The sequence below is a fragment of the Oryza glaberrima genome, chromosome 5 (assembly GCF_000147395.1).
Source record: "Oryza glaberrima chromosome 5, OglaRS2, whole genome shotgun sequence".
Taxonomy (NCBI): Eukaryota; Viridiplantae; Streptophyta; class Magnoliopsida; order Poales; family Poaceae; genus Oryza; species Oryza glaberrima.
Genome location: NC_068330.1, coordinates 14,227,737 through 14,253,102, shown reverse-complemented (window position 1 = coordinate 14,253,102; position 25,366 = coordinate 14,227,737). Strand labels below are relative to the sequence as shown.

Below are 25,366 nucleotides of genomic sequence, written 5' to 3'. Positions count from 1 at the left end.
TCACCTATTTTTGTCCGGACATCCCAAGTCTAACACACAACAAATCATCCAGAATCCGCATCAAATAACACTTCACCTTCGCTTACCCAAAAGAGAACGAACGGTAAATTTTAATTCGCAGGCTGAAGAATAAATGCTGAAATTATGTTTGTATTGTCAAAATTAGCAATTAAGCTTTGAAAATTTCAATGAAATTCCAAAGAGTGTAGTTAATTATGAAGAATTTAAAAAGAATAAATCCAACAGGTAGCACCTATTTTACTTGTAAATTAATTTAATTATACACTTTCCAACTTAAAAAAATATCCAAATTTTGAAGGAAATTTGTGTTGGCAACTTTTTGTGACAAGTTAACAAGCACAATCGCAGCACCTAAAGCTTTGCGGTGATTCTAGAGTCGCCAACCATCCTAATCTAGAAAGCACTAGATCAAGTTGGGTTTTGATAAACTAAACCAGCTAGCGGAGCCGATCTAGATAGAACGATGGATAACTACCCGTCTAGTGGGCAAAATGGATGGTTTTCAGGATAAACCTACAAGAGGTGTCCCACTCTCACAGCGGCGGCGGACGATTTACAGCGCAAATAGACAAAGATGGACAAACTAAGAGAAAACTAAAAGCAATATGAAAAACGATTCGATTGATTGATTGTTGATTTATTTTTTACAATGAACCGGCCTTGTTCCTTATATAGGGGTTGGTCTTGCCCTCTACAGGCTCTCCTTCACGTCCAACTCTCGGGATAGAAACCAAAGGAAATCCGAAACATGCCTTCCAGAGCAAAGAAACTTCGAAACCCGACGAAATAGACTCGGGCTCGGACTTTGCCGGTCAAACTGGCCACATGCCGGCGGTCTGACCGGAGTTCAGGCCGCGGTCTGACCGGCCTATACACGGCAGTCAGACCGGCCTCCCAGAGGAAACACCGGTAGATCGTCCAAACTTTGGCAATTTCCCTATTTTAATCCTAGGTGCCAAATTTGGGTGTAAACAATTTGTATTTCAATTAATTACATAATGTAAATCTTTTTACTTTTCCTTAATTTTCTGGTCTTAACACTTCCCGTTGCAACGCACGGGTACTTTTGCTAGTAGAATAATAATCACAATGCAATCATCTATAGGGACAAGCATAAAAAGGGACAGGTTATATAGTAGTATTTCACAAATGTAACGATAAATACATTTCAAATTTGAATGTTTCTTGTTTCCTTTTGAAATGTACAGATAAAGAGCCTCGTCGCTTCCAAAAAAGAATCAGCCGTTGTCAATATTTAAATTTTAAAACTTAATTTTGAAGTCAATTTTTGAGTATTTTCAAAGTAGTTTCATTTTTAAATTGCGAAGGACACAAGTTTTATATACAAATTATGTTTTGGTCATTAATAAACCGTTTGGCTGTGCGAATTTGCTATATATTTGTCGATAAATTTTCCTCCAAAAATTTGTCATATGTAATTACAGTACAATCGTAGTGTAATTACACTGTAACTTGCATGTAATTACACTGTAACTATAATCTAACTTGTATATAACTTTTAAGAATCTCTCAGTAACATGCTATTTCAGTAAAATAGTGGTCGTGGGAACAAATCCTTTCACATGTGTACTGTGATTTTTTTCTTTCTCACCAAAACAAATCTTGTAATAGATCTAACGATTCAAAATTATGTGAAACTTACAAGTTACACTGTAGTTACATGCAAGTTACCGTGCAATTACACTACGATTGTACTATAATTACATCTGTCAAATTTTTAGTAAAAAATTTGTCAACAAATATATAGGTGGTCCCCTAAATTTAAATTATTTCAGCCAGCATGTGGTGACCAGCTTAGGAGCCGGGATTTTGACCAATATTCAAAAACTTATACCAACAAGAAAAGTCTCATTAAATAGGTTATAATTATAAAAAACGAAATGATATAATAGAATCACTAGCCTGAGAAACAAAATGTGCTCTATTATAGCTCAATTCGTAACCACCAGTTTATTGAAACCGGTCGGCATACACTGGGAACCCATGTTGCATTGAGCCCAAATGTAGCAGTTATCAAAGGCTCAAACTAGGCTCACTCATTCGGTCATTCCTATTCTAAAGCCAAAATGGACACTTACATCTAAATGCAACAGGATCATAGGGTACAATATCAGATGGCAATATGAGCATTGCAAGGTAGGATCACATGATTGAGGCCTCCACACAAAGCCTTGGCATTCCAGCACTTAGGTATGATCCTTACTAGTAGATAAGAACAATGAGCCCTGATACTATTCAGTCCAGTCACAATCGGCTCACTCGTTGCTAAACGTTTCTTGCATTTTCAGTGCAAGGTCAAGCCCTCGTGACCATGAGTCATGTGAAGCTTCTCAATCTCCATGAGCCCCACGAGATGTGTGGTTGGCAGCAGGAGCCGAAGAAGCGGGAGCATGGACAAGCTGGTCCGAGTTCTGGGCTTCACCTTTTCAATTGCGGATGACACAATATGGGGAGGTGGGATGCTGTACCACTGGAGATACCAAGAAAGGAGCACTGCTTCGTTTTGTGCATCAGGCCATTTGCCTTTGTTCAGGTAATTGATGAAGCTGTCATGCAGGTTCGGCAATTCTGCGAAGATGTACTCTATGCGCTTCATAAGTGATTCCAAAAATGTGGACTGAATAATGCCTCCAGTTGTAATTCTACCATCAATCAGTGCTTCATTATAGGCTGATGCAACCTGCACGTTCAAAGAAAGATCATAATATCATTACCAAATGTTGTTCATTTTCTAATCTATAAGAAGGAAATAAAGGTACAACACATCAGAGCAGAAGATGTATGTGAAGCTGCTATGGTATATGGCCAAGAAGTGTATCATAGCACAGCAAAAAATATTAGTTTCAAATCTCAGCACAACAGCCAGTTCCTAGCAAATCTGGGATACAGAACAATTTAATTTTTTTTTTGTCAAAACGAGGTAAAGTATGTGAAAATTGATCTAATAGATAAAGATATCTTCAACAAAGAAGCTGGCAAAACAGAATCCTAAAAAAGACAAAGTACAATAAGAAGAAGAGAAACAGCATAATAAAGAGAAAAAATAGAAACTAGTCAATTTCTTGAGGTGGGACTAGGAATTTTGCTGGAACCATCTTTCCAGAAGCTCTGTGAGTAACCCAAACTAGTAACAAAGAGAACATCGCAGATTTGGAGAACTTAAAAGCAAGTACTAACCTTCAAGCTGGAAAGGAAAAGAGAATCAGAGAAAGGAAAATGTCCAATCTTTAGATGCTCCCACATTGTCTCAATTATTGTGTAAAAACTTATATACACCTGGAAAAGAGATAATGATGACTAAATACATGATAATTCATGGGCACCGGAGATTTAACAAGATGTGAACAAAAATTCAGTAAGAAACCTGCAATAGTGCTGGCCTATCCTTGCTCATACATTCATAAAGTATTTGAGAGCAGAACTCTTCAAAACTGCCATTGCGCCTGCATTTGGACATTGATAACTAAACATTAGAAAGCAAGCCAGACACTGATGCACCAAATAGGTTGTAGTGATTACTGCATATATAAAGTAACAATCAAACAAAGAAAACATCAAAAATATCACTTGCCTGTCCTTCCATGACTGACAACACAGTTTTGCAAAAGCTATCAAGCTTGGATTAGCAGAAAATGTGCTTACTAACTGATCGACTCTAAGTGAACTACGAGTAGCACTGTTTGCCTGATTACTGCAGCTCGTGGATGGTGTATCACAAACCTAAAGATTGATACAAAACAGTCAAACTACATGCCAATAGAGAAATATTAGACACATAGTCTTTTGTCAGAAGAGCAAGAAAACAATATAACCTCATGCATTGCTCGAGAAAGCAAAGATTGGCATCCAATTGGATCATCTGAGTAGGAACAAGATCCAACTTTCCGTTTTATATAGAGTACTCCACCATTGAATGGGTCAGTCCTGTCTCCAGATTTCCACCATGGCTTATCTATTCAAGAGAGAAAATATAAGAATACATATATTTTCTGAAGAAACATGAAATATTTAGAAGAGTTGCATACCTTCAGGTGTAAGTGTAATCACCTGAGACCAATATCTGGGTCCACAAACTCGAATGTTCTTCAGCTGCAACAGAAATAGCCTTTTCAGATTGTGCAATTCATTGGAGAGAAACCCAGTCTGGGTGTAAACCTGCATGAACTTTCCATACAATTCCCAAAATTCCAAAAACATTTATAGATGAAGAGAAGAGATACTGTATGATCTTGATTTCCATGACCAAAGCTGATTGTGTTTGAACTAAGTGAGAGAAATATCTACTACCTCCGTCCCAAAATAACATCACTTTTTACCCATCCTCACATACCAATACAGAACCAAAAAGACTAGAATGCCCTCCACTTTATCAAATCCCCATGCAATTGCTCCCCACTTTATCCAGTCCTAATGCTTTTGTCCTCTACTTTTACAAACTCCAACGCAATGATCGCTTGAAAGATGAAGTTATTTTGAAACAAATAAGATTGTGAAAAATGAAGTTGTTTTGGGGCAGATGGAGTATCTAAAAGGAATGATGTTGAACAGTGTAAACCATAACTTTTGGATTTTCTTGTGTATCCCAAACAATATCATATTTGATATCAAGTCTGCACAGTCATTAATGTCATTTCTCTAACAGAGCGACACCAATAATTTCAGACTTTTTTGCATCCTGAGGGCATCCACACAAGTGCACACATAATAGGTTTTTCACTTGATGTTTGCCCTTTAAAAGATAGCATTACTATTTTTTGGTTTTCCATTAACTTCTATTCATAAGTTTATAAGTTAATGGTAAACCGAAAATAGTAATGCTATCTTGTTCACAGTTGGAAAATAATTTGTAGATAGATCAGTAAATTTGCTGTAATTTAGTGTCATCTGACATGTTAAAGATGTGTTTACTTGTCTGAAAGCTTTATATCGTTTTCAGCATAATTTTTTGCAACAAACAAATGTTGTTAGAGTCCACATACCACTGAGCGCTCTGGCAGAAGACAAGGTGTCACTTCACAGTAATTAGTCTCGTCATAATACTCCGTTTCAGCAACTGTCACTTCAAGAGGACAATACACCGGAAGTCCTGTGTCAACATCTACTGTCTGAATCCATCGAGGTTCTGTAGCTATTACATACAGATGCCTGAATGCCTACTTACAGTACCATACAAAGAACATTAGTTGTTTACAACAAGGGAAGCTACCAATATACTCCCTCCATTTCAGATTATAAATCGTTTTGAATTTGGTCAAAGTCAAACAACTCCAAGTTTGACTAAGTTTGTAGACAAATATAATAATATTTACAACACCAAATTAGTTTTATTAAATCAATAATTGAATATATTTTCATAATATATTTGTCTTGTGTTGAAAATGTTACTACTTTTTTCTACAAACTTGGTCAAACTTGGAGCAGTTTGACTTTAACCAAAGTCAAAACGACATATAGAACTCAGAATGGAGGGAATAGTGAAAAATGTAGAACTCAGAATTATAGGAAAACCACCTGGAGATGACAGCGATTATCATTTGGTCCAGTAGGCAAACGTGGGTAAAGGGTGATGAGTAATGCGGCAACTGCACTATTTGAAGTTGAGAATGTGTGTGTACCACCTCCAAGGAATAAGAATCCTATAGCCAAGCTTACCTGCATTGTAGACAAGACAGGTAAATGCACAGATAGACCTACACATCGTAAATGACCTGCCGGAGCTATCTGTCCAGATTGCTCAGTGTTCTCACAAAATAAGCTATCAGAATGTTAACAGACTGCGATTGGCAGATTTATATTTGAACTTCATGCAGTGATGAATTAACCATATGGTAACTAAGATCTGAGTACAGTTTGCAAACTTGGGCATATAAACCAGACGAGCTCTCACTAAACTATCCAGGATTCGTATATGAACATCAGGTCAAATATAAACATAAAAAGATGCTATTTACAGAATGAACAGGTTGAAATAGTCCCAGGTTAGTTACAGGAATCTGGAGGGTCTTTTGGCAGGAATAATTCAAAAAAAGTTGCCCCATTAGACTTCTAAAAAGAGCAATGAAATAATCAGTCCTCATCTGGTTTTGAATTTAAAGAGAACACAGTTGTTCATGAGAGTAATAATACTCACAGCCATCTGCAGTCCATAATTTACTTGTCCTTCTGCAGAACTTCTTCCCCTCAGATAACGCAGTAAGCGGAAAGTTTGTAAATGTCCAGATCCTGCCATTACCTAACAAAAAAGAAACACAAATTACAAAAACAAAGTCGAGAAAATTGATTTTATTATAATGATCACCCATATTTAAAATATGTAAAGCTAAAAGACTTCATGAAAAGCTTGAAATACAACAAGAATGTTGTACCTGTTATACATAAAACAGAGAAATATGCATTATAACTAACCAGTGATAGAGAGAGAACAATAAGATGCAAGCAGAGCTCAAGAGTTCCACGATCAACATGCTGCAACAATCCCTTTGGCAATATGCTTGCAGTCTGAATAGATATGTGTTTGATCTGCATAAGAAATATTAACAATATTATCAGAATCCAATATAGGAACAACATTGGATAGGCATGTATGTCGGTACCTCATTGAGAAAATGGACGGCATAAGCGTAGAGTAGTTCTTGGGCATCACTATTTCTACTGCCAGCATATTTGAGACCTGAAATTATTGATAACTGCTGTAAATGGCAGAAAAATTTGCTAGGTTCATAAGAATATTTAATGCCGTTTCTACTGGTTAACCAACACCAATAGTCTTGTGCATTTGGAAATTTAAGTAAGTTCTATCAATGAAATGCAGTGCCACCAGAAGTACGAAGGCAGTAACCAGGATGGTGTTTAATGAACCCATAATCAATAATCAATAGATAGATCGGCAAAGGAGATGGCATACTGCAGCAACAGGCCATGCCTTTAATGACAGATAGAGAAGCTTTGCTGCAAATTCAGGAAGGGAGAGAGTTGAGCTATATAATAGGCTATAGCTTCTGTGTTTCCTTCCCTAGGAGTTAACGTAAGCCAATAGATATCTCTTCTCAACTGAAAGAAGTACTCGATGTTGATCCACCCGTCCAAAACAGTGAAGAGGGACAGCTTTAAAGTCAACTTTTAAGCAAAAGAAAAGCTCAACAATTCCAGAGGGGAAAATGAAGGTTAAGAGGGTTAGCCTATCTGTAGGTATGGTTAGACTAATTAGACAAGCACTGGTCAATGGATAAGTGAAAAAGGGCAACATGTATTTCAGAGAAAAGGTGTCCCTAGTTCAATCCTGCTCTCAGATTTACTCAGAACCATCAGATAATCATTCACCCACTTATACAAGCAGACGTGGGACAAAAACACATATAAATGCTATTTCCAGACTCCCAGATCACATATAGCAAGCAGTATAGTAATACTGGCAGGGATAGGGTGAAGAAAGGGATTTACAGAACAAATGTTGATTTCTCACCAAGTGCAATGCATGCTCCAGTGACAATATTAACATAAGCTTGAAACAGAGCTTCGCTATCCAATTCATCACTGTCCATAGCCTCTTGACTCGTATTGGAAACACCAAAGTTGACAAATGAAGGAACTTGAGACTCAACCCAATCTTTGGTAGGTTGTATTCTACGAAATAAAAACAATACTTAGCTTTATGCCAGTTTACTGGAAGTCCGTTGATGATTTATCACAAAGCCACACTAAGATTTCAGATTGAAATTGCAAGATTACCTGTTCCACAATATTAAATTCCGTGCTACAATGCGAAGCATTACAAAATCAGGTCTCACATACTGCAGATCAAAGTGACTATTGGGAACACTGAGTCTAGCTGCAATTTCTTCTGACTCTGCCTGTAAAATGGGCATTAGTTAGGCAAAACCCTAAGAATCTTTCTAAAATGTAGACTGTTTCTAGAGGATTTAAAAAGGATACAAAGGACTAAGTGATGTTACTTTCAGAAATATCAAGGCTAGAGCAATTATTGCTCCAGGTGCAGTAACATCAACATTTATTTGTGCTCCTTCCATCATCTGTACAAACAAGATAGTAACAGAAATGAAATATATGGTTCACATGTAATTTATGGATGTGCCATGACTGCAAAGAGTGAGTACCTGTCCGGTGTTGCCACTTTGCTCATCAGCAGCTATTGCTGCATTTAAGTGTTTTTCCTGATAATATTAACAATAATTTATAAAACCATTAGCAAAACTGAATTGCTTCACAAGATGAGAATGCCATAATATAAAGCAAAAGGTATCAAACAGAGGTAGAAGTTAATGGGGGTACAAAGTCCTTGTCTCCTGGACCATGTAGTATGCACCAGTACCATAGTGGGAGGAGATACACTGTGTGTAGGAGAGGGGGGAGATACACTGGATGGCGTGAATTGGCACAGCAAGCCATAGACGCCATCCAGGCTTAAAGAGAAGCCTTCATCTTAGTTTGTATTAGGGCTGGCTCTGTTAAAGTAGTTCTACTCCTGGGCTCCTGGCTTATGGTTGAAAACTTGCAATCAAGAAAAAAAAAACACAATCTATCTATCTTCTCACCACTCTGCCAAAGGTGACAAGATGCACAGAACCCTTGTCATCCCATTGAGCATAGTTGTTATCTCCATTCTTTCCGTACTATCAAAACTCACAAGTCATGACATGCTTTGAACAAATACACATTAAGAACCAACCATCTTAGGGCAGCACTCAGCATTAGATAAATAAGGATAAAGGGCTAATAAGATCTTACATGGTAGACTTCTTTACTGCCAATGTATTCAAAAAGCCGGTCCAGGAAAGTGTCCATGAATCCGAAAGCATTGCTTCCACGACCTTCAACAAAAGCTTCGGTTATTTTTGTGCTGAAGTGCCAGCTTAAGATATGCAACATGAATCTGTCAAACGAAATTCACCTAATGCAACAAGTCCTAATGCAGAGCCTGCAGCAACAGCATAGCCTTCTCTTTCTAGCACATTATCACCACCACTTCTTCGGCCAATCTCACCCTGAATGTAATGAGCACAAGATAAGTAAAAAGAAACAACATTAGGAAAAGGAAAAAAAATATGACCTAGTCCAAATTGGTTCATATATTATCATGTGCACAATGCCACATCAATATAGCCCAAGAAGCTGGTAGACTTTGCTTCGGATTCAGTTTAGTTCAATTATTTCCTTATCTTTAGTTTGGTTCAATTATATCCTTCTTTGTACCCTTAGTGTCTTTTAGATTGGTTTGTTACATCCATGATTCTATTTAAGTGGACAGCAGATTTATTAAGTAAAGCAAAAGGATGAATAACACTGTCTCATAGTCCCTACAGTTCTGCAGATCATTTTCTTAACCAGCTACTCTAGATCTATTTCCTTGCCAGTTTGTGCCCTCGTTCACCTAAAGCTGTTCCACAATCCACTCGGATAGGTCAGTGTCAGATCTCCCTCTGAGCCACAAACAAACCAAAAAAATTGTAGATATGAAACCGCTGTGAGGGCAAAATATCCAACTCCAACAGGAGATTAAAAAAAAGGAACATATTTAGTATTTCTGCTCTGGCGAACTGATAGAATATTGAACGCCAAAGGAAAAGATTAAGTGTAGATATGTTTATAGTATACTATGGCTTTACCCCATAGTCTAGGATTGGCCAATGGGGCACTCATGACTGTCTTGTGTGTGTATATATAACTCTTGCAGACAAAATGTGATGAACAATTGATATTTGTGGGTAGCTAATGTCCTTTCCCTTACCCTCTCAACATTAGTGTCATGGACAACTGAAATGAAGTGATCCTTTGCTAAAAGAAAACTAACAGAAAGTGAAAGGAATCCCAATCATATAGCACGGCCAAGAAAGTACCAGAAGAATTTTCATGGTTAATGCATGTGCTGACCCTTCATAGAGAAGTCCAATTCCCATCACTGCTGCTGACTGGAAGAATAGAAAATATGAAAATTTTAAGAGCAGATGGATAATATTTCCGGCAAGAAGGCATAAATTGCAGGGAATGTAGCTTACCCGATTGATAAAAAATTACAACAAAAAAATATTAGGTAAAAGCTTATAATCATGAATGATCAATCACTCAATAGCAGGTGACAGGGATAAGAAATTGCTATTACAGACTACATGACAACAAGATGGCAAAGAACAAATTATAAAAGGCAGAAACCCACAATAGAAGATTATCTTGATTCATTCTAACTCAGGTGTACTCCCTCCGTACTCGTAAAGGAAGTCGTTTAGGACAGCAACACGGTCTCCAAAACACAACTTTAACTTCTTTTTTCTATAAAAAATATTTATTGAAAAGTGATATATGTATACTTTTATGAAAGTATTTTTCAAGACAAATCTATTCATATAACTTTTATATTTTCAAACTCAACAACTTGAGAGTTAATCATGATTTATATTCCCAAGGTTTGACTTAAACATTGTCCTAAACGACTTCCTTTATGAGTATGGAGGGAGTACAGTTCAAAGGTTAACACTAGTCATACCCACATTAAATACAACCTATTCTAATATTGAACCAAAACTAAAGCCAACAAATCAAATGCTAAGCATCACTTTATATTTTCCAGATTTTGGCCCATAAAGCCTTTGCTTGTCAAATGCAGAAAAATCCCTAGTTGAGCATCGTAAGTCGAAATTTCAAAATTGCATTTGCTAAAGCTAGTAACGATATAAACCTACTAGGAACCACATTATCTCTGTTCTTAGAACAGCACTAGGTAAAGAGCATGCATTATAAACAAACTGCACAATGAGATTTTAGTACTTGGTTAAAAATATTTTTCATCTCATCTGTCAATAACCAAACAAATTCTCAAATTTTTTACCCCTTCGGCGAAACCCACAAAGGACCAAAACCTACTGAAACAAAAATCATATCTTACTAGAAATGTTCATATAAGAGTTAAATTAAGACTGTGCTCCACCCAAACATAATATTTACAAATAATTGCCTGGTCTAGGATCCATTTCACTATCAAATATTTACAACATGCAACAGTATACAACATGTGAATGTAAGACCTGTTAACTCAAGGATCACATGCTGAGAATCCATAAAAATAAATGAAAAACACAGTAAGTCATTAGCTAATCGCAAATGCTACCTGCAGAAGAGTAGGTAATTCCAACTCTGGCGTAGAAGATGGATGCCGGGAAGGGACATGAAAATAGAGCATCTGAAAAATTGCAATCAAGCCAAAAGCAGTAAAAATCAATTTGGCAGTCAACAAAGCAGCACATCCCCATTCAAAGTGACCAAACAGAAACAATACCACAATAAACCTGATTTTTTCGACAACGTAAGGAAACACTGAATGACTAAAGTAATTGTGCCTTCAGAAGGAAAATAAAAAAAAAACAGCAGGACAAGCAGGTGGTTTTAACCTCATCACTTCTAATAGCAAGTTCTGAGAGAATTAGGAGTTATTTATTTGGTTTTTTTCTGTTAAAAAAATGTATTTGGTTCTGTTGAAAAGGGGTTTTTGAAGATTATCTGCTATATATGTCCAATGAGCATTGGATGTAGATAAGGAGGGAAAACCATTGCTGGCAGAGGTCATATATACAATTCACTATGCATTCCTATAATAGATGGAATCCACTACTTTGAAAAGAAAAAAAAGAACAATACATAAATCTGAAAGGAAGACTTGTCTAATAAAGAATCAGTCAGGAAGTCACCATACATCTTATTAGATGGACAAAGCTTACCAATTTGACAGCAATATACTTTTGAGACGTAATAATTGTACAGGTACAATGCAAAAGGAGGATTGCGTACCTTTGAAATTGCCGGGTGCATTGTCCCCCTATTAGATGCAGCCAAACCAAGTAGCAAACCAAGTCTAGTTATATCATGCTCCTGCGGTAAAGTAATAAAAAGGTTATACCATACCAATAAACAAATAATGACATCACAACCCCATTTTCTCCTACCATTTTGAGTACGGAAGTAATCAAAAGGAGGACAAAGTGCTGAGTGGTGACTGAGGTGCAAAGTGGTACAGAACGATTTAGATATAACAATGAATACTTGAACACAAAATTAGTGAAACCAGTTATTTTCTTTAGTAATGGAACCAAAGGACAAAAGGCCACCTGGGAGAGATATCGGTAAGCGTCGGTCATAGTTAAAACTCGTAGATGTTCATGCAAACCAAATGCAAGAAGCAGACCAGCATGAGTAAAATTTGGTTCAGAAGGTCTATTATATTGTATCCAGGTTCTTAACATTTTCTCCTGCAAATAGAACATGACTGTTACACATTCACAAGTAGAAGGAAATACAGAGTAAAAGGTGGCAAAGCATTTGCCAAGAGTTGTGAACTTTGCAGCTTTTGCTACTGCTGGGTAATATGGTTTATCTGTTTTGTGATAGTCCAGTTTACCTGAAAAGGAGCAAGCCTGAGCCCAGCAGCGACACCATTGTGAAACTCAGCCCAAGATTTGAATTCTGAGACGCTTCTAGTACTTAGGTCAAGATTAACCTATATAAAATAGTGTAATAGGGTAAAGACAGTTACAACGAAGGATCTACGATGAAAAGATGTTGTAAAAATTCAGGGGCAGCGCAGCGTTCATGTTATGAGGTGAGATAGATCGAAGGTGGTAGCAGTGGCAACATGATATTTATCGCCCTTCCCTGCTGTACATGGGAAGAAATGCAGTTGGATGTGGGGGTTGGTGAATAGGCTTAGCTTCTGTTGCTTTGTTAATAAACTGGTTAAATAGAGTACAGCTGACATGAGTAGCCAATCAAAAGGACTAAAAAGAGCGTCCAACCAACCCTGAAATATCACAGGTAGCTTCATATCATGAACTAATATGGGTTGCTATCTCTAAGACTGGCATATGTAGCAGTACCAGATATGTTGTTTTTCTGTCATGAATAGGGGAGGCCCCGTTCCACGCATGACATAGGCAGTGATATTGCAATTATATCACAGTATTAATGCTACATGGCGACGTGAACAGTTGATTTCTTCAGAATGCAAGTCTACCAGAAAACAGATAAAATTTGAGTTACATAAGAGGTAACATTACTGTTGCATTCTGTTGTGCAGGCAACCGACCAGCCAAAACAAGCTTTGGGAAAACCAGAGCCTGCAGCAAAAGAAAATGGCCCCATAACAAGATGACATAGAGAACATCAACTGGCCAAGGTAGTAAAATACTGGATAAGATGCAACCATAACCATCCGGTTATAATGACTGTGAAGTCATACCTCTGTTAACAGTGTGTAAGTTGTAGCTAAAGTAAAAGCCCCACGCCCAAAAGGTAAAGCTGTTGTTCTTTGTGCAAAGTTCCATAGTTGTTGCTGAAAATACAAGAAATAAGTTGGGACAAGGTTACTCATAACTGTTGAGATCACGATAAGAACTGAATTAGTACCCTGACAAAAAATGGTTTTTACCAGTATTTTGAATATATAAATACTTAAGAAAACTGAAATGACATATCATAAAGAAATGAAAGATCCACAGAGCGGAAATGCACAGCATATGGAGGAAGGTCACAGTGACAATGGGAGCATGGTCTTGTAATTCGAATTTAAGCAGAAACAATAATATAATGTGATAATAAATGTAGTTGTTAGGTGAAACGATAATTTACTATATGTAGTCAGTAATTGCAATCAAATAGCATGAAGAGAACCTGTTGTAGATCCTGATCAGACACACTAGGATTAGTGGGTGTCTGTATTGCCACAGGTCTTGCTGAGCATAAGAGGCGTCTAACCTAGTTAAAACAATATGATAGAATAAGAAGCAATATATAAAGAATATTAGAATAAACGCTATCAAGCCAAGTTGACGGACAATGACAACATAAGGTTGAAAAAGACCGGTATATCTTATGCAAGCTAAGTGATTGTCCTGTTGTGGATGTGTCAAGGATAGATATGTATTTAACTCCTTGACAAAAACGACAGGTCATTTACAGTCACGGAATTACAGTGGTCAATAGCTATGTTCATGAAACTATTTGCACTTGCAACTACAACTTTATATATCAAAACTTATTTTTTTTCTACAACTATCGTGGGACATCAGAAAACTACCACAATAGCACACGATTTTTGTCAGAAACTGTATCTCATAGGCACTGCCGTTAGCAACAGGACAATCTGATACAACAAGCTTGCATGTCATACACAAATACAATGCTCATGCTGTTACAGTGTACCATACACCATGCCATGCGCAAGCTGGCCCTGTGTGTATGACAGATGGACCTGACCTGTCAGATGTCCCATGCTAAACGAACTGTTCTTTTATGATAAAATCATGTGCTACTGTTGTAGTTATCCCAAATGCTTGGTAAAGTTGCTGCAAATTTATAGTTTGGACAAAACAGTTGAAGTTTTCTGCAATTTATCTTAAGTTTCAATTTCAGTATAGTTGTAATATCTCCATGTGGGCTCAGCAACTTATATAGAACTTAAAGGAGTGAAAGATATGCAGCTGTAGGGACAATCACTTGAAGTAAGAATTGGACTTCAGTAGATAATACTACAATTTAAATACAACAACTCAAAAGACAACTGTAGACCAAAACAACAAAATACCAAGACAAACCTCATTCAGACGTAAATCACGACCATATCGCAGTTGTGTTGTTGAGGTGAAGATGTGTTCCATTCCATCTTCTACAGATCTGTAAACAGAATCAGTATCCTCGGAATTCAAAATTTCTGATGGAGGGACATCCAATGCAGTCGTCAGTACAGTTACAGGTTGCAAATGTAGCATATATGGGACTGATATTGATGTCAGATTATCATTGTTCCAAAACCCATTTTCTCTCCTTCCTGACCCCATCCTTGCCATAGCTAGATCATCCCTCCCAACAAGAACATAAGCAGGTGCAGGCCAGTCATCTGGAGGAGACTCACGGCATTTGTCCAGTGCCTGTAATATAAAATGATATCTTAAGAAAAATTCAGTACCAGCTTATAACAAACAGCAATGATAGTGGACAGACATGGCGAAGCACAAGAGATACTCCAATTGGTAATAAATCCAATTGTTGGCGCCCAAACTTCTCAGCAACCATAGTGAGAACAGTAAGTTCCTCGGTGTTTCTGGCTGAACCACTGGCTACTTCACAGTAGACACCAGAAGAGAGATTTTTTCCAATCCTTTCTGCTCCTAATAACAAACTATAAAATGACACCACTTTTCTGCCCCAGCTCACAGCAGAACTTTTTTCCTTGCACATTAGAGCAGGAATATCATCTGAAGTCTTCAAATCACAGCCATGACGGAGACAGTTTTCAAGCCAACGAAATAAGCATGGTGGAGCTCTTAAGGCAGTAGCAGATGATAGGGAATGGAATTCAACCAAGTTGTCGGGAAAGTCTCGGCAATAGTAATCTACATAACTGTTTTCACCAAGGGACGAAGCAACTCTACATAACAAGGAAGCAAGACTAGCTAGATCCCTGAAAAGGTAAACCACAAAGCCAAGATAGTTTAAAATGGATCAAGACAGTTTGCCATATACATGGTAACAACAATGTGCTGATATATATAATCGAAAGACATCTCAACCCATTCAAGATCACATCAATCTTATGTTGTAGATCTAGAAAAGCAGCAGTAACTTGCTGATATATGCAATTTTTTATGCATAGGATCAGAAAATATAATCACGAACACCAAACTTATTGATGGTTGAAATGCCTTCTTGCTGACACTGAAACATAGATTCTACCACTGAATATGCTAAAAGAAAAATATAGTCCCATTAGTCAATATCCCATTAACTAGTTGCTCCACCCCTAGAGAAAAAGCAAGTGCTCGTACTACTGCCGTATTGCGGAACTCTAAGCTCTTCATTACCAGTTGGTAGAGGAACCAACCTTTCAAGAACTTAGATGTCCACTGATTAGCAGCATGTATGTTGTAAATATCTGTGGCTCTATCACATAACACCCACACCTCTGGAGGCAAGGCTCCCCTGAGTTCTCTTCACCATCAAGAGAAGAAAACTAATTGTTTTGCCAAATTACACAATTATTGGGATCCAAAAATTATATTCTATGTAAATTTGGACCACAAGCTTACAAGAATGCAATACATGGTATGAAATATAAACAAAAACGTGTACCAAACATTTAAGGTCACAGGAGTTGTATAGTAATAATAAACAAACATCAACATGATCACACTTAGATAATCAATATCAACGAACAAAACATTTAGACAAAAAGAATAGGAAGCGCTTACTGTTTCCTCAAAATATTCAGCTTCAGGTTCTCATATAGGGCATGCAATGTGTCCAAAGTTTCACTTATAAACCGAATATAAAATGAAACATCTGCACTATTTCCGTCTTGGGGGAAAGAGTGGAAACTCATGCTGCTTGTATTATATGACATAGGCAAAGAGGTTCGGGATTGTTTGCCGTACTTGGCGTGGTGCTTGCTGTTGATCAGAAAGTCCCAAGCTGTGCAAGGCGATTCGGATGATTTAGTTGGTGAAATCTGTCCATATTTTGCACAAATCTTTTCTACTTCATAACTAAATGATTCCCATTCTGAATCCACATGAGAGCTCGAACAAAGGTAAGCAGCATCACTATCACCCCAGAGAAGAGAAACAAAATGACTGTAAAAGCAGCTCTGCAAGCCCTCTGCCATTGCGGTTATGCAGTCACTAACCAGAGAAGAGGAAGGGCTCTTGCGTAATGAACATCGGAGCATCTGGAGAGAGCAAAATATGTAAAAATGTTCCATAAGATCAACTGAAAGGTAAAACCGTAAAAGTCAAGGCATTATCCAGTTGGAGATAAAATGAACTTTAACATCAAAGCCACATAAGAGATAAGAACGTGGAAAGGAGAATAGTTTGTAAGAACAATCATTTTGTATAGATTAGCCCCCTTCTGCATTAGTGACAGGTAGCCCCACTGATACTTCTTGAACAGTTCAAGTAGGCAAGTTATTATGGGCATTGACATTGTAGCACCAACAGTAAATAAACAATAATGAAATTGGAACATCAAAATGTGACTCTCGTCGATTAGAAGAAAGGCTCATGTCAGTGAAGGTGAAACCAGACGCAGCATATGCTAGGAAGTCAGAACGATAAGAATTTTAGTAATAGCATTGGTCCATGTCTAACCTTGTGATAACTCGATCTTAGTCTAGATGGGGTTTGCCACAAAGGGTGTGGCCAATAAAATGATGGCCACAAGTTAGGGAAGGTTGGGCAAGAAATTGAGTCTGACATATGAAGCCATTTTGGCTAAAATAAGTGGCAAGCCAGAGCTGCATAGGGGGCAGTCTTGCAGGATTTCAAACCCACTCAATCATAATTGTAGTTATATTTATAAATATATTTTTGAACTGGTGGATGAAAAATGAACTAATATGCAGGTTTTATGTGGGATAGTGCACTAGCCAATTGCATCCTTACAACTGTGGTAAGCTAGCAATAAATCAAACAAATGCCCAAGAAACTGTGCCGCTGCTAGCATGCCCAACATTATATGGCCCCTTTAGAAGTCTTTAGGGTTAAAACATAATTAATAAAAATTAACAACCGAATTTAAGAGATAACTGTGTCACTTGCGCAAACGAAAGAAACTGCAAGGGAGGTTTAGAGGTATATCCACTATGGTCACTTCAGTAACTTGATGCAGATTATAAACTAAAATGGCATCAACCATTGCCTTCCTCCGCATAAATGTTGTGTTAACAAAGAAAAGAATATGAAGACAGTTGAAGTCAACAACCTTTACTGAATGGCAAACAACATAGCCATCATGGATAAAATCATAAAATATATAAGTATAACACCAAATCCATAGCATCAGTTTTTCTACATTGCATAAAGAAGCACATCAGTATGAACTTCTGAGTTCTAACACGTCACACCTAAAGACTTGACAAATAAGCCAGCAAATTGCTACCAACAGAAAGACTATCCCCAATTTTTTAATGAACCCAAACATATAGAAATAACCAAAAATCAACACAACAAAAAAAAAACTTAGAAAAACACAACCAAAATACAGCCAGGAATTCACACCATTCTAAGTAACCACAAGTATGCTAAAGCAATATATGTCAACCTACCAGACCATTGCTGCATGTCACATTTATACGACCTTCAACAGCATCCGTTATGCTTGTGATCTCCATATCAGAGTAAAACTCTGTAACCCCAGAATTTAGCTCATAATTTGAAAATATACCCTTCCCCAATTCAGTAGGAAGAGTATATCTGCAGAGGCACTGCTTTCCAGACTGCACTTGACAAATAAAAGAAGAGCAAGAATTACAGTTTGAACCAGGACTCAGGGTGCTTCTTGCAGCTTGCACCATGTTTAAGAAAAGTCTATGGTTTGCACCATGTTTAGAATATTGTTGCACTTTGGCCGCCTTTTGCCCCCTTCTGTTTGCTGACAAGGACAAACAAACATCCACCTTGCTAACCTTATCTAGAGAAGCATACCTGAGCATATTGCACCGGGTAAATTGCAATCACGGTTCAGACACTAAATAAACCATGATTTATTATCTGTTGCCTATGTGGTGTGAAATATGGATGTGTGAAGTAGTGTCATTCATCTGTATTTTTCTATAATCCGCAGTGATGCTATGATACATCCGGAGGTCACGCTGTTTATTCAACAAATGGCACTGGATATTTAGTTAACTTATTTTGCCGTGAAACTTACCCATTGTGATGGATTCATGCTTTAATTCTTTGTTTGTCCATGAAACTTACTAATTCTGTGTCCTGACATGATTGCAAATTACATGGCACATGATGCACACAGCTTTTCTAGATCAGGTCTAAGGTAAGGTGGCTGCTTGTTGCGCCATGTCAGCAAAAGAAGCCCAGATGGAAGGGGGCAAGCTAAAAACATGCTACTAAGTGAAGCATTATACCAAAATACATGGTGCAAATTTAACACTTTGCTTAAACCTGGTGCGAACTGCAACAAACACCCTAATATTAAACTGAAACTAGAATTTAATCATATACAACAGAAAAGCGCAGCTGCTATTATGACTACTAAAGCAATGGAGAACCAGATTTGTCACATGAATGAACTAAAGGTCATGTACACAAAAAGAAAGGCAGCTGCTAGGGCATTATTTAGGATCAAAATGTAAAGGAGCAGAAGGAACATGACTTCATAAGCATATGAGCATGATGAAAGAACGTATGCCTGCAGCATGACCACAGTGAACATACATAAAGAAGTAGATCATTGTCAGGAGTTAGAATGAGGATGTCCGTAAAGGGAAGGACTCCAGCCCATGCTCTGCAAGATACAAATAGCAGCATTAAAAATAGTTCCTTGAGGATTCAGAACCATGTGCTAAGGCAAACCACCTTGGACGAGTTACGACAACTGGTGCAGCAGCTAATGCAGGAATGTTCCAGCTCATGTGAGGTTTAATATCTCCAAAGGATTCTCCATTATTCTCGTCAACTTGAAATCTCACAGCAAGCAATATTTTTTGCTCATGAAGTAAAAAACAAATTATTGGTGTACCATCGATGTCAGTTGCCAAGAAAACCTGGTGGGAAATTGGAGTCATTTCCAAAACATATCAAAGAAAATGATGGTGGTAAAATAATTGCAAAGTATGAACAAGTAAAGGGAAACAATCCCATACAAAAAAGGGAAACAACAGAGACAGATATAAATTATGTTTAAACGGAGTTTGATTATCTTATTACGCAAATTTCATAGGGGTACACTAGCGTCAGGCTCATGGAAGGCCTCTAAGTCATCATGAACACTCCCTACAAAAAAAAAAAAAGTAAAGCTTCACTAATGCCCATTTGGTAAAGTCCTTCAACTGGCACGGAGCACATTTGACAATTGCAGAAGAGAGGGGGAAAGGATCACCATTGTCCTATTGTACCTAGAATTCATCTATTCAAAGCTACAAACAGAGACCCTGCAACAAAGAAATGAGAAGTATATATCGGTTGTGGCCATAATCTATCCATGCCCCATTTTTCTTATTATGTTACATTACATAATGAATATCATTTCAAAACAACCTCTTCTTTTGTGTTGATCTTAACAGCACAAAAAACGTGTTACTTTGTCTAATGAATCAATCAGAAAACAAGCAATACAACATTGAAAGATATGGCCATAGATGGAAAATGGAAAATATGACAGAAAAAAGAGCTCTTTTCATGAAGTTGGAATGGAGCAAACCTTACTAGCAGCAGATTGGGAGCATTTCCCCTGCCATATCTTACGGAATGCAAACTTATGCATAGAAATATCACATGGAATTGGGGGCACTGCATTGTCATTGATTTCTTCCTGGTAAGTTGTACCATCAATTTGCCAAACAGAGTGCTGAAATTTTCCTGCCACATGAAAAATCAATTTTCATTTCAAGCCACAAAATAATGGGAAATGTAAAGATCAAAAAATTGAAAAAATAGTACCTTTGTGATATGATGCCATTAGAGGTACTATATCACTTGTCCATATAGTTTTTTCATCAAAATCTTTCATCATATCCAACCTGCCCCGTTCTTCAAAATATGTTGCCTAAAAATATTTGGTCATGATGCAACCAACAAAATGGATAAAGAAATCAATCAGACTTCTTATATATTCATAAAATGTCCAGTGAACAATGCATGGAATACAGATAGAGATAGCATATTTCCACTGATATTCCCTACAACTACAAAATCATGACCACAAGATAATAGTTGCAAATACAAGTGCACTTTCAAAATCAATATAGCAGCATATTTTTCTCACAGAAGTAAAAATCACAAAAGCAGTAAAATAAGCAAAATGTGTGCACCTTTCTGTTTTGGCACTCAGTAATAGTAAAAGGAAAACATGCCACCATGGAGAAATCAATGCATTTGTAATCTACCAAATTTGAAGGAAGAGAAGGCAAATTCATCTCAAAAACTTGCATCATGATCAAAAACATACACTTCCTCTGTTTCACATTACAAAATGTTTTGGGTTTTGAATAAATTCATGCATGGATCGATGTATGTGCTTCATTCATATATGTGTCTGAATTCCTATGGATGTTACTGAATCTAGATGAGAAATGGAGAGGCCAAAACGTCTTATAGTGTGAAACAGAGGGAGTAGTACATATATATATCTGAGGCCCTTCAAGTGGATGCAGCACAAATATACCTGAGGCTCTTCAAGTGGATGTTTCAAGATGAGGTGAGACGAAAAAATAGCCCCATCAGCTTTACTGACAGTCTCCAAAGTATTGACTTGGGATGAAACATTGTAATTCAATCCAAATTCCTTGTTAGGACGAATTAAATCCCTCGATTTTAGCAGTGAAGTTGAGGATAATACCATATGGCCTCCATCAGTAGATTTCTGAAGTAGAAGGCCAGAAGGAAGAGGCCATATTGATGAAACAGCATATGGTAGTGGAATACTGGCAACCTCGCCTGCAATTTAAATCATGTGCATGAGAAAATTAAGGGATAATATTTCAGCGATCATTTGGCACTACACTATATAGTAAGAGGGTAAACTCACCATTTACATTGTATATAGATAAAGTATCGACCTGCAGAACACATAGAAGTGCGTCACGAGTTTTGTCCATCCTACACCAGCAGGCCTACAGTTCAGTTCAACATCAGCAAATGAGCACCCATTGTAGATTTTTAGTAATCAGAAGCATGCTGATAAATGAAAAGAAAATGCACTGTAAGCTAAAAAAGGATCGTATTGCTTCATGTCAACATGCTCATTTTGTTCTCCGGAAAGATCAACAACCTAGTACTGTACAACTAAAATGTGTACAGAGTAGATAGTTGAAGCATTGAAGGAGCAATTTTCAGCTCTAGTAAAAACATTGAAAACAATTTAGAGGTGCAGGAGAATAAAGAAACATGTCTGTACAGAAACAAAAAAGATCAGATTAAGTACTCAGAGGAGGAAACACATCGAGCACAGAGAAATCAGCAGTCACAGTTCTAATTTTATGAGCAATTATATGAAAAAGAAAAAGATAAGGGAAGATAGTTACTTGTTAAACAAGCAAAACAAAATAGTCAAAATACCATTATGACTGTATTTGGTGAGAGGTATCTTTTGTGGACACGTGAGCCGGCACTCCATATTATCCTGCAAGATAGGGAAAACATGAACATATCATACTGATGATACAAGAAATCAACATTTACCAAATGAAAGAATCAATTGAACTACAAAATTCAAGTAGTTAAGCACAAAATATAGTACCATCAACAAGATATATAACTTCATATCCAACTTATATATTAAAAAAAAAAACTCGACTCTATGGGGAGGCATCCCCAGAGCATTTCCACTGTAAGTCGAGAAACATGCTGGATGCTGGAGGCCCAGGACACAGTCGCGTTTAATTCTGAAAGCCTTTTACTCAGCGAGGTCAACCTTTGTTTTGCACAACCCAGGATTCAAGCCCTGGGCGGGTAGCACCACAACTCGGTGCCTAACCACCGCACAACTAGTGTGTTCCCGCTTCACCCAACTTATATTGGTGTGTTTTCATCTAAATCACTGCAAACATGCAGGTCAAACTTTGGCATGAAAGAAATGAAATAAATTATCATCAAAAAGAAATTTCCCACTTCACCCAACCTATATTATGTGTTTTCATCTAATTCACTGGAAACATGAAAATCAAACTTTGGCATAAAAAAATGAAATAAATTATCATAAAAAAGAAATAAATGAACTCAACTTCCATCCCTTTAAATTTAAAACAGATTGATCAATCAATTAAACACACAAGTTCATGCCACATTTTTCAGATATCAATAGAAACAAAAATCCACCTAACCAATTTCTTTCTGCTAGCATCTAGTCTGCCATAGATGCCTTTGAGGCTTTGACCATGCTTAGCTAAAGAGATTAAATGTATTGATATGGAAATATGCATGATGACGAATCTAATAATATCACTAAATTTGGTGACTCTAAATGTCTATGTGAATATTAAAGTGAAAGTTTTAAATATGTGCATGCCTCCTAGGGTGGCTACGGAGGAGCATTCCAGAGTACGACATTGACCTGGAAATGCATTGTGCTTATCTGCACGCTGAAGGTAAAATGCCCTATTGCGCTCACATCTTTGCTCTTTGACCACTAGAACAAATAGCAGCATATAAAATATAGAAGCCAATACGCAGAAATGCATTGGGGACACATAAGCATACTACAAGTTCTAGTAAATTAAAAATGAAGTTGCATTACTTAGGCCCTGTTTGGCTAATGGGATAGGGAAATCATTTCCCATCCACTAAAAGACATCTTTAAATCTTAACCATTCATTCTCCCTCTTCCATTTAATTCTAACCCTTCATTCATTTCCCAATCCCAATTCCACTCCACATTTTCCATTATCCAAACACACCCTTAGTGTGAGCCTGCAAAACCATATGCCTCTCCCGGACGTAGAGATACAAATGACTTAGAGGTGGAAATCGAACAATGAAATTCGAAGATTCTTAATGCATAGTTGTTGCTACATTTCGCTGCGATCACAGAGCAATAAGGTCAATTCTGCCCATTTCCCCCATTTCGACGGGATGACAAAGCTTAATCATGCCCCCAACTCCCAATCCCCACCAACAATATACAGTCACTGTAGAGCGGAGGCGATGTCGTGCGCACCGATTCCCACGGATGAAGAGCTCGTGGTCGCCGTCGGCGCCGGAGGAGGAGGAGGCGGCCTCCTTCCCGGGCTCCGGGGCCGGGGAGGCGGCGAGGGCCGGGTCGAAGAGGAAGTAGTCGTAGTCCTGCGGCGGCCGCTCCCCGGGGCCCCCCTCGCCGTCGGCCTCCTCGGCCGCGAGCCCGTGCGGGCGGAACTCCCGCAGCACCGTGAGCCGCCGCGACCCGATCGCCGGAGCCATCTCGCTCTCCACCGCCGCAACCGCCGCCGCCGCCGCCACCGGCGGCGACGAGGTGGAGGGGAAGGAGAAGTGGGGGAAAAGCGCGGGGCGTTGTCCCGCTCGTCGAGGCTTCCAAAATTTTTTTTTTTGCCGCGGTGGCGGGGGCGAAAGGGGAAACCCTAACGAGAGGGGACAAGGAGGAAAAGAAAAAATAAATGAAATAAATAAAATGCATTTCAGTTGGGCCTGGGCCGTTTGTCGATGGGCCGGACCAGTGATAGGGGGAATAAGTTCACTTGGGGTCCCTTGAGATATAATGCGTGATAGCGCACTAGCGTTGCTCGAGGCAGAGACGCGCGGTATTGCGACGTCGGCACTTGGAAAGGTTCTTGCGGCGGCGCGTCTGGAACAACAGAATGGGCTGTCTATAGTTCAACACTAAAATTAAAAGTTTAAAAAAGTTGAAACTATGTGACGGAAAAGTTGAAAGTTTGTATGTGTAGAAAAGTTCAATGTGACATAAAAGTTGAAATCTAAACAGAGCCATGCTTTGCATAGAGATACCAGCGGGGCGGCTGCGTGCAGTTGAGCCGACATATTGTCTTCCTTCCCTGACCACGCTGGACGGCTGTTTGTGGTTGTTTCTGTTGCAACGCATATTTTCTGTGTGATTAAATTAGCACATGATAATTCACTAGTATAGGTCCAGCCATCCTTGACGAGTCATATGTGTCGAGCTAATGCAACCCTTTTCGGATGACTCATCTCTAATGGTTTAAAAAAGTATCCCGTTTAAGATATGACTATCGGGGATGGTCCGTCACCGATATGTCATCTTTGTGGGATCGTAGTTCTAACACGTCACGGATGACCTATAACGGGTCACAAACCATGCCCCATCACCGATTTAAAGTCATCTTTGTCAGATCGTAGACTCGTAGTTCTAACACATCACATATGACTTATAACAGGTCACAACCATTCCCCGTCATGGATAACATGTCATCCGTGACGGGTGTAATGAGATAACCCATCAAAAATGAGAGCACTCGTCCGTGACAGGTCTTAATTAACACCCTTCACGGATAGCATTATCCATGAAGAGTGACAATCACGAACCATCACGTATGAGGAAAAATTCAAATGTTTGAAATTTTCAAACAACCTTAAATAGAGACATACAAGACATACCTTATGACCTTAAAACTAATAATATTTAAATTTGAGATAGTTTACATGTCTGAATATGCCTTATAAGTGGTGATAGCTATTTTGAAATACGTAATTTTGAATTTTTCAAATGATCTCAGATGGAGACATAGTCTATATCAAAGTCAAAGGGTTTGATGAGATGTACAACTTTCTAATTGACAATATTTTCATTTAAAGTTGTTTTCATCTCCGAATAAGTGTTACAGGTGATGTGATATATTTCAAAA

The 25,366-nt window shown here is 38.1% G+C and overlaps 1 protein-coding gene across 1 annotated transcript; it reads right to left on the bottom strand.

Moving 5' to 3' along the window:
- Positions 1-1,945: 1,945 nt before the first annotated feature.
- On the bottom strand, positions 1,946-24,087 carry LOC127773159 (anaphase-promoting complex subunit 1). Its single transcript, XM_052299190.1, has 37 exons — positions 23,710-24,087; positions 22,113-22,176; positions 21,583-21,667; positions 21,220-21,491; positions 20,496-20,601; positions 20,257-20,414; positions 19,413-19,600; positions 19,272-19,341; positions 18,143-18,313; positions 16,290-16,765; positions 15,043-15,502; positions 14,637-14,969; positions 13,714-13,797; positions 13,283-13,375; positions 13,101-13,160; positions 12,446-12,544; positions 12,156-12,296; positions 11,839-11,919; positions 11,162-11,233; positions 9,897-9,968; positions 8,951-9,044; positions 8,788-8,870; positions 8,157-8,213; positions 7,995-8,072; positions 7,771-7,892; positions 7,505-7,665; positions 6,636-6,712; positions 6,448-6,561; positions 6,173-6,274; positions 5,554-5,694; positions 5,022-5,195; positions 4,068-4,131; positions 3,855-3,994; positions 3,614-3,762; positions 3,407-3,485; positions 3,220-3,318; positions 1,946-2,722 (listed from the first exon to the last, which is right to left on the bottom strand). Exons 1-37 carry the CDS (start codon positions 23,946-23,948, stop codon positions 2,327-2,329), a joined length of 5,454 nt encoding a protein of 1,817 aa, XP_052155150.1. The 5' UTR covers positions 23,949-24,087; the 3' UTR covers positions 1,946-2,326.
- Positions 24,088-25,366: the final 1,279 nt, after the last annotated feature.

Bases quoted from the DNA above. Each gene is read 5' to 3' on its own strand.
- LOC127773159 (XM_052299190.1), bottom strand. From the start codon at position 23,948: ATGGCTCCGGCGATCGGGTCGCGGCGGCTCACGGTGCTGCGGGAGTTC. The intron at 9,045-9,896 runs GTACTTTCTTGG...CATTACATTCAG, and splicing joins TAACCATGAAAATTCTTCTG to GGTGAGATTGGCCGAAGAAG. The intron at 3,319-3,406 runs GTTTCTTACTGA...TCTCTTTTCCAG, and splicing joins ATAGGCCAGCACTATTGCAG to GTGTATATAAGTTTTTACAC.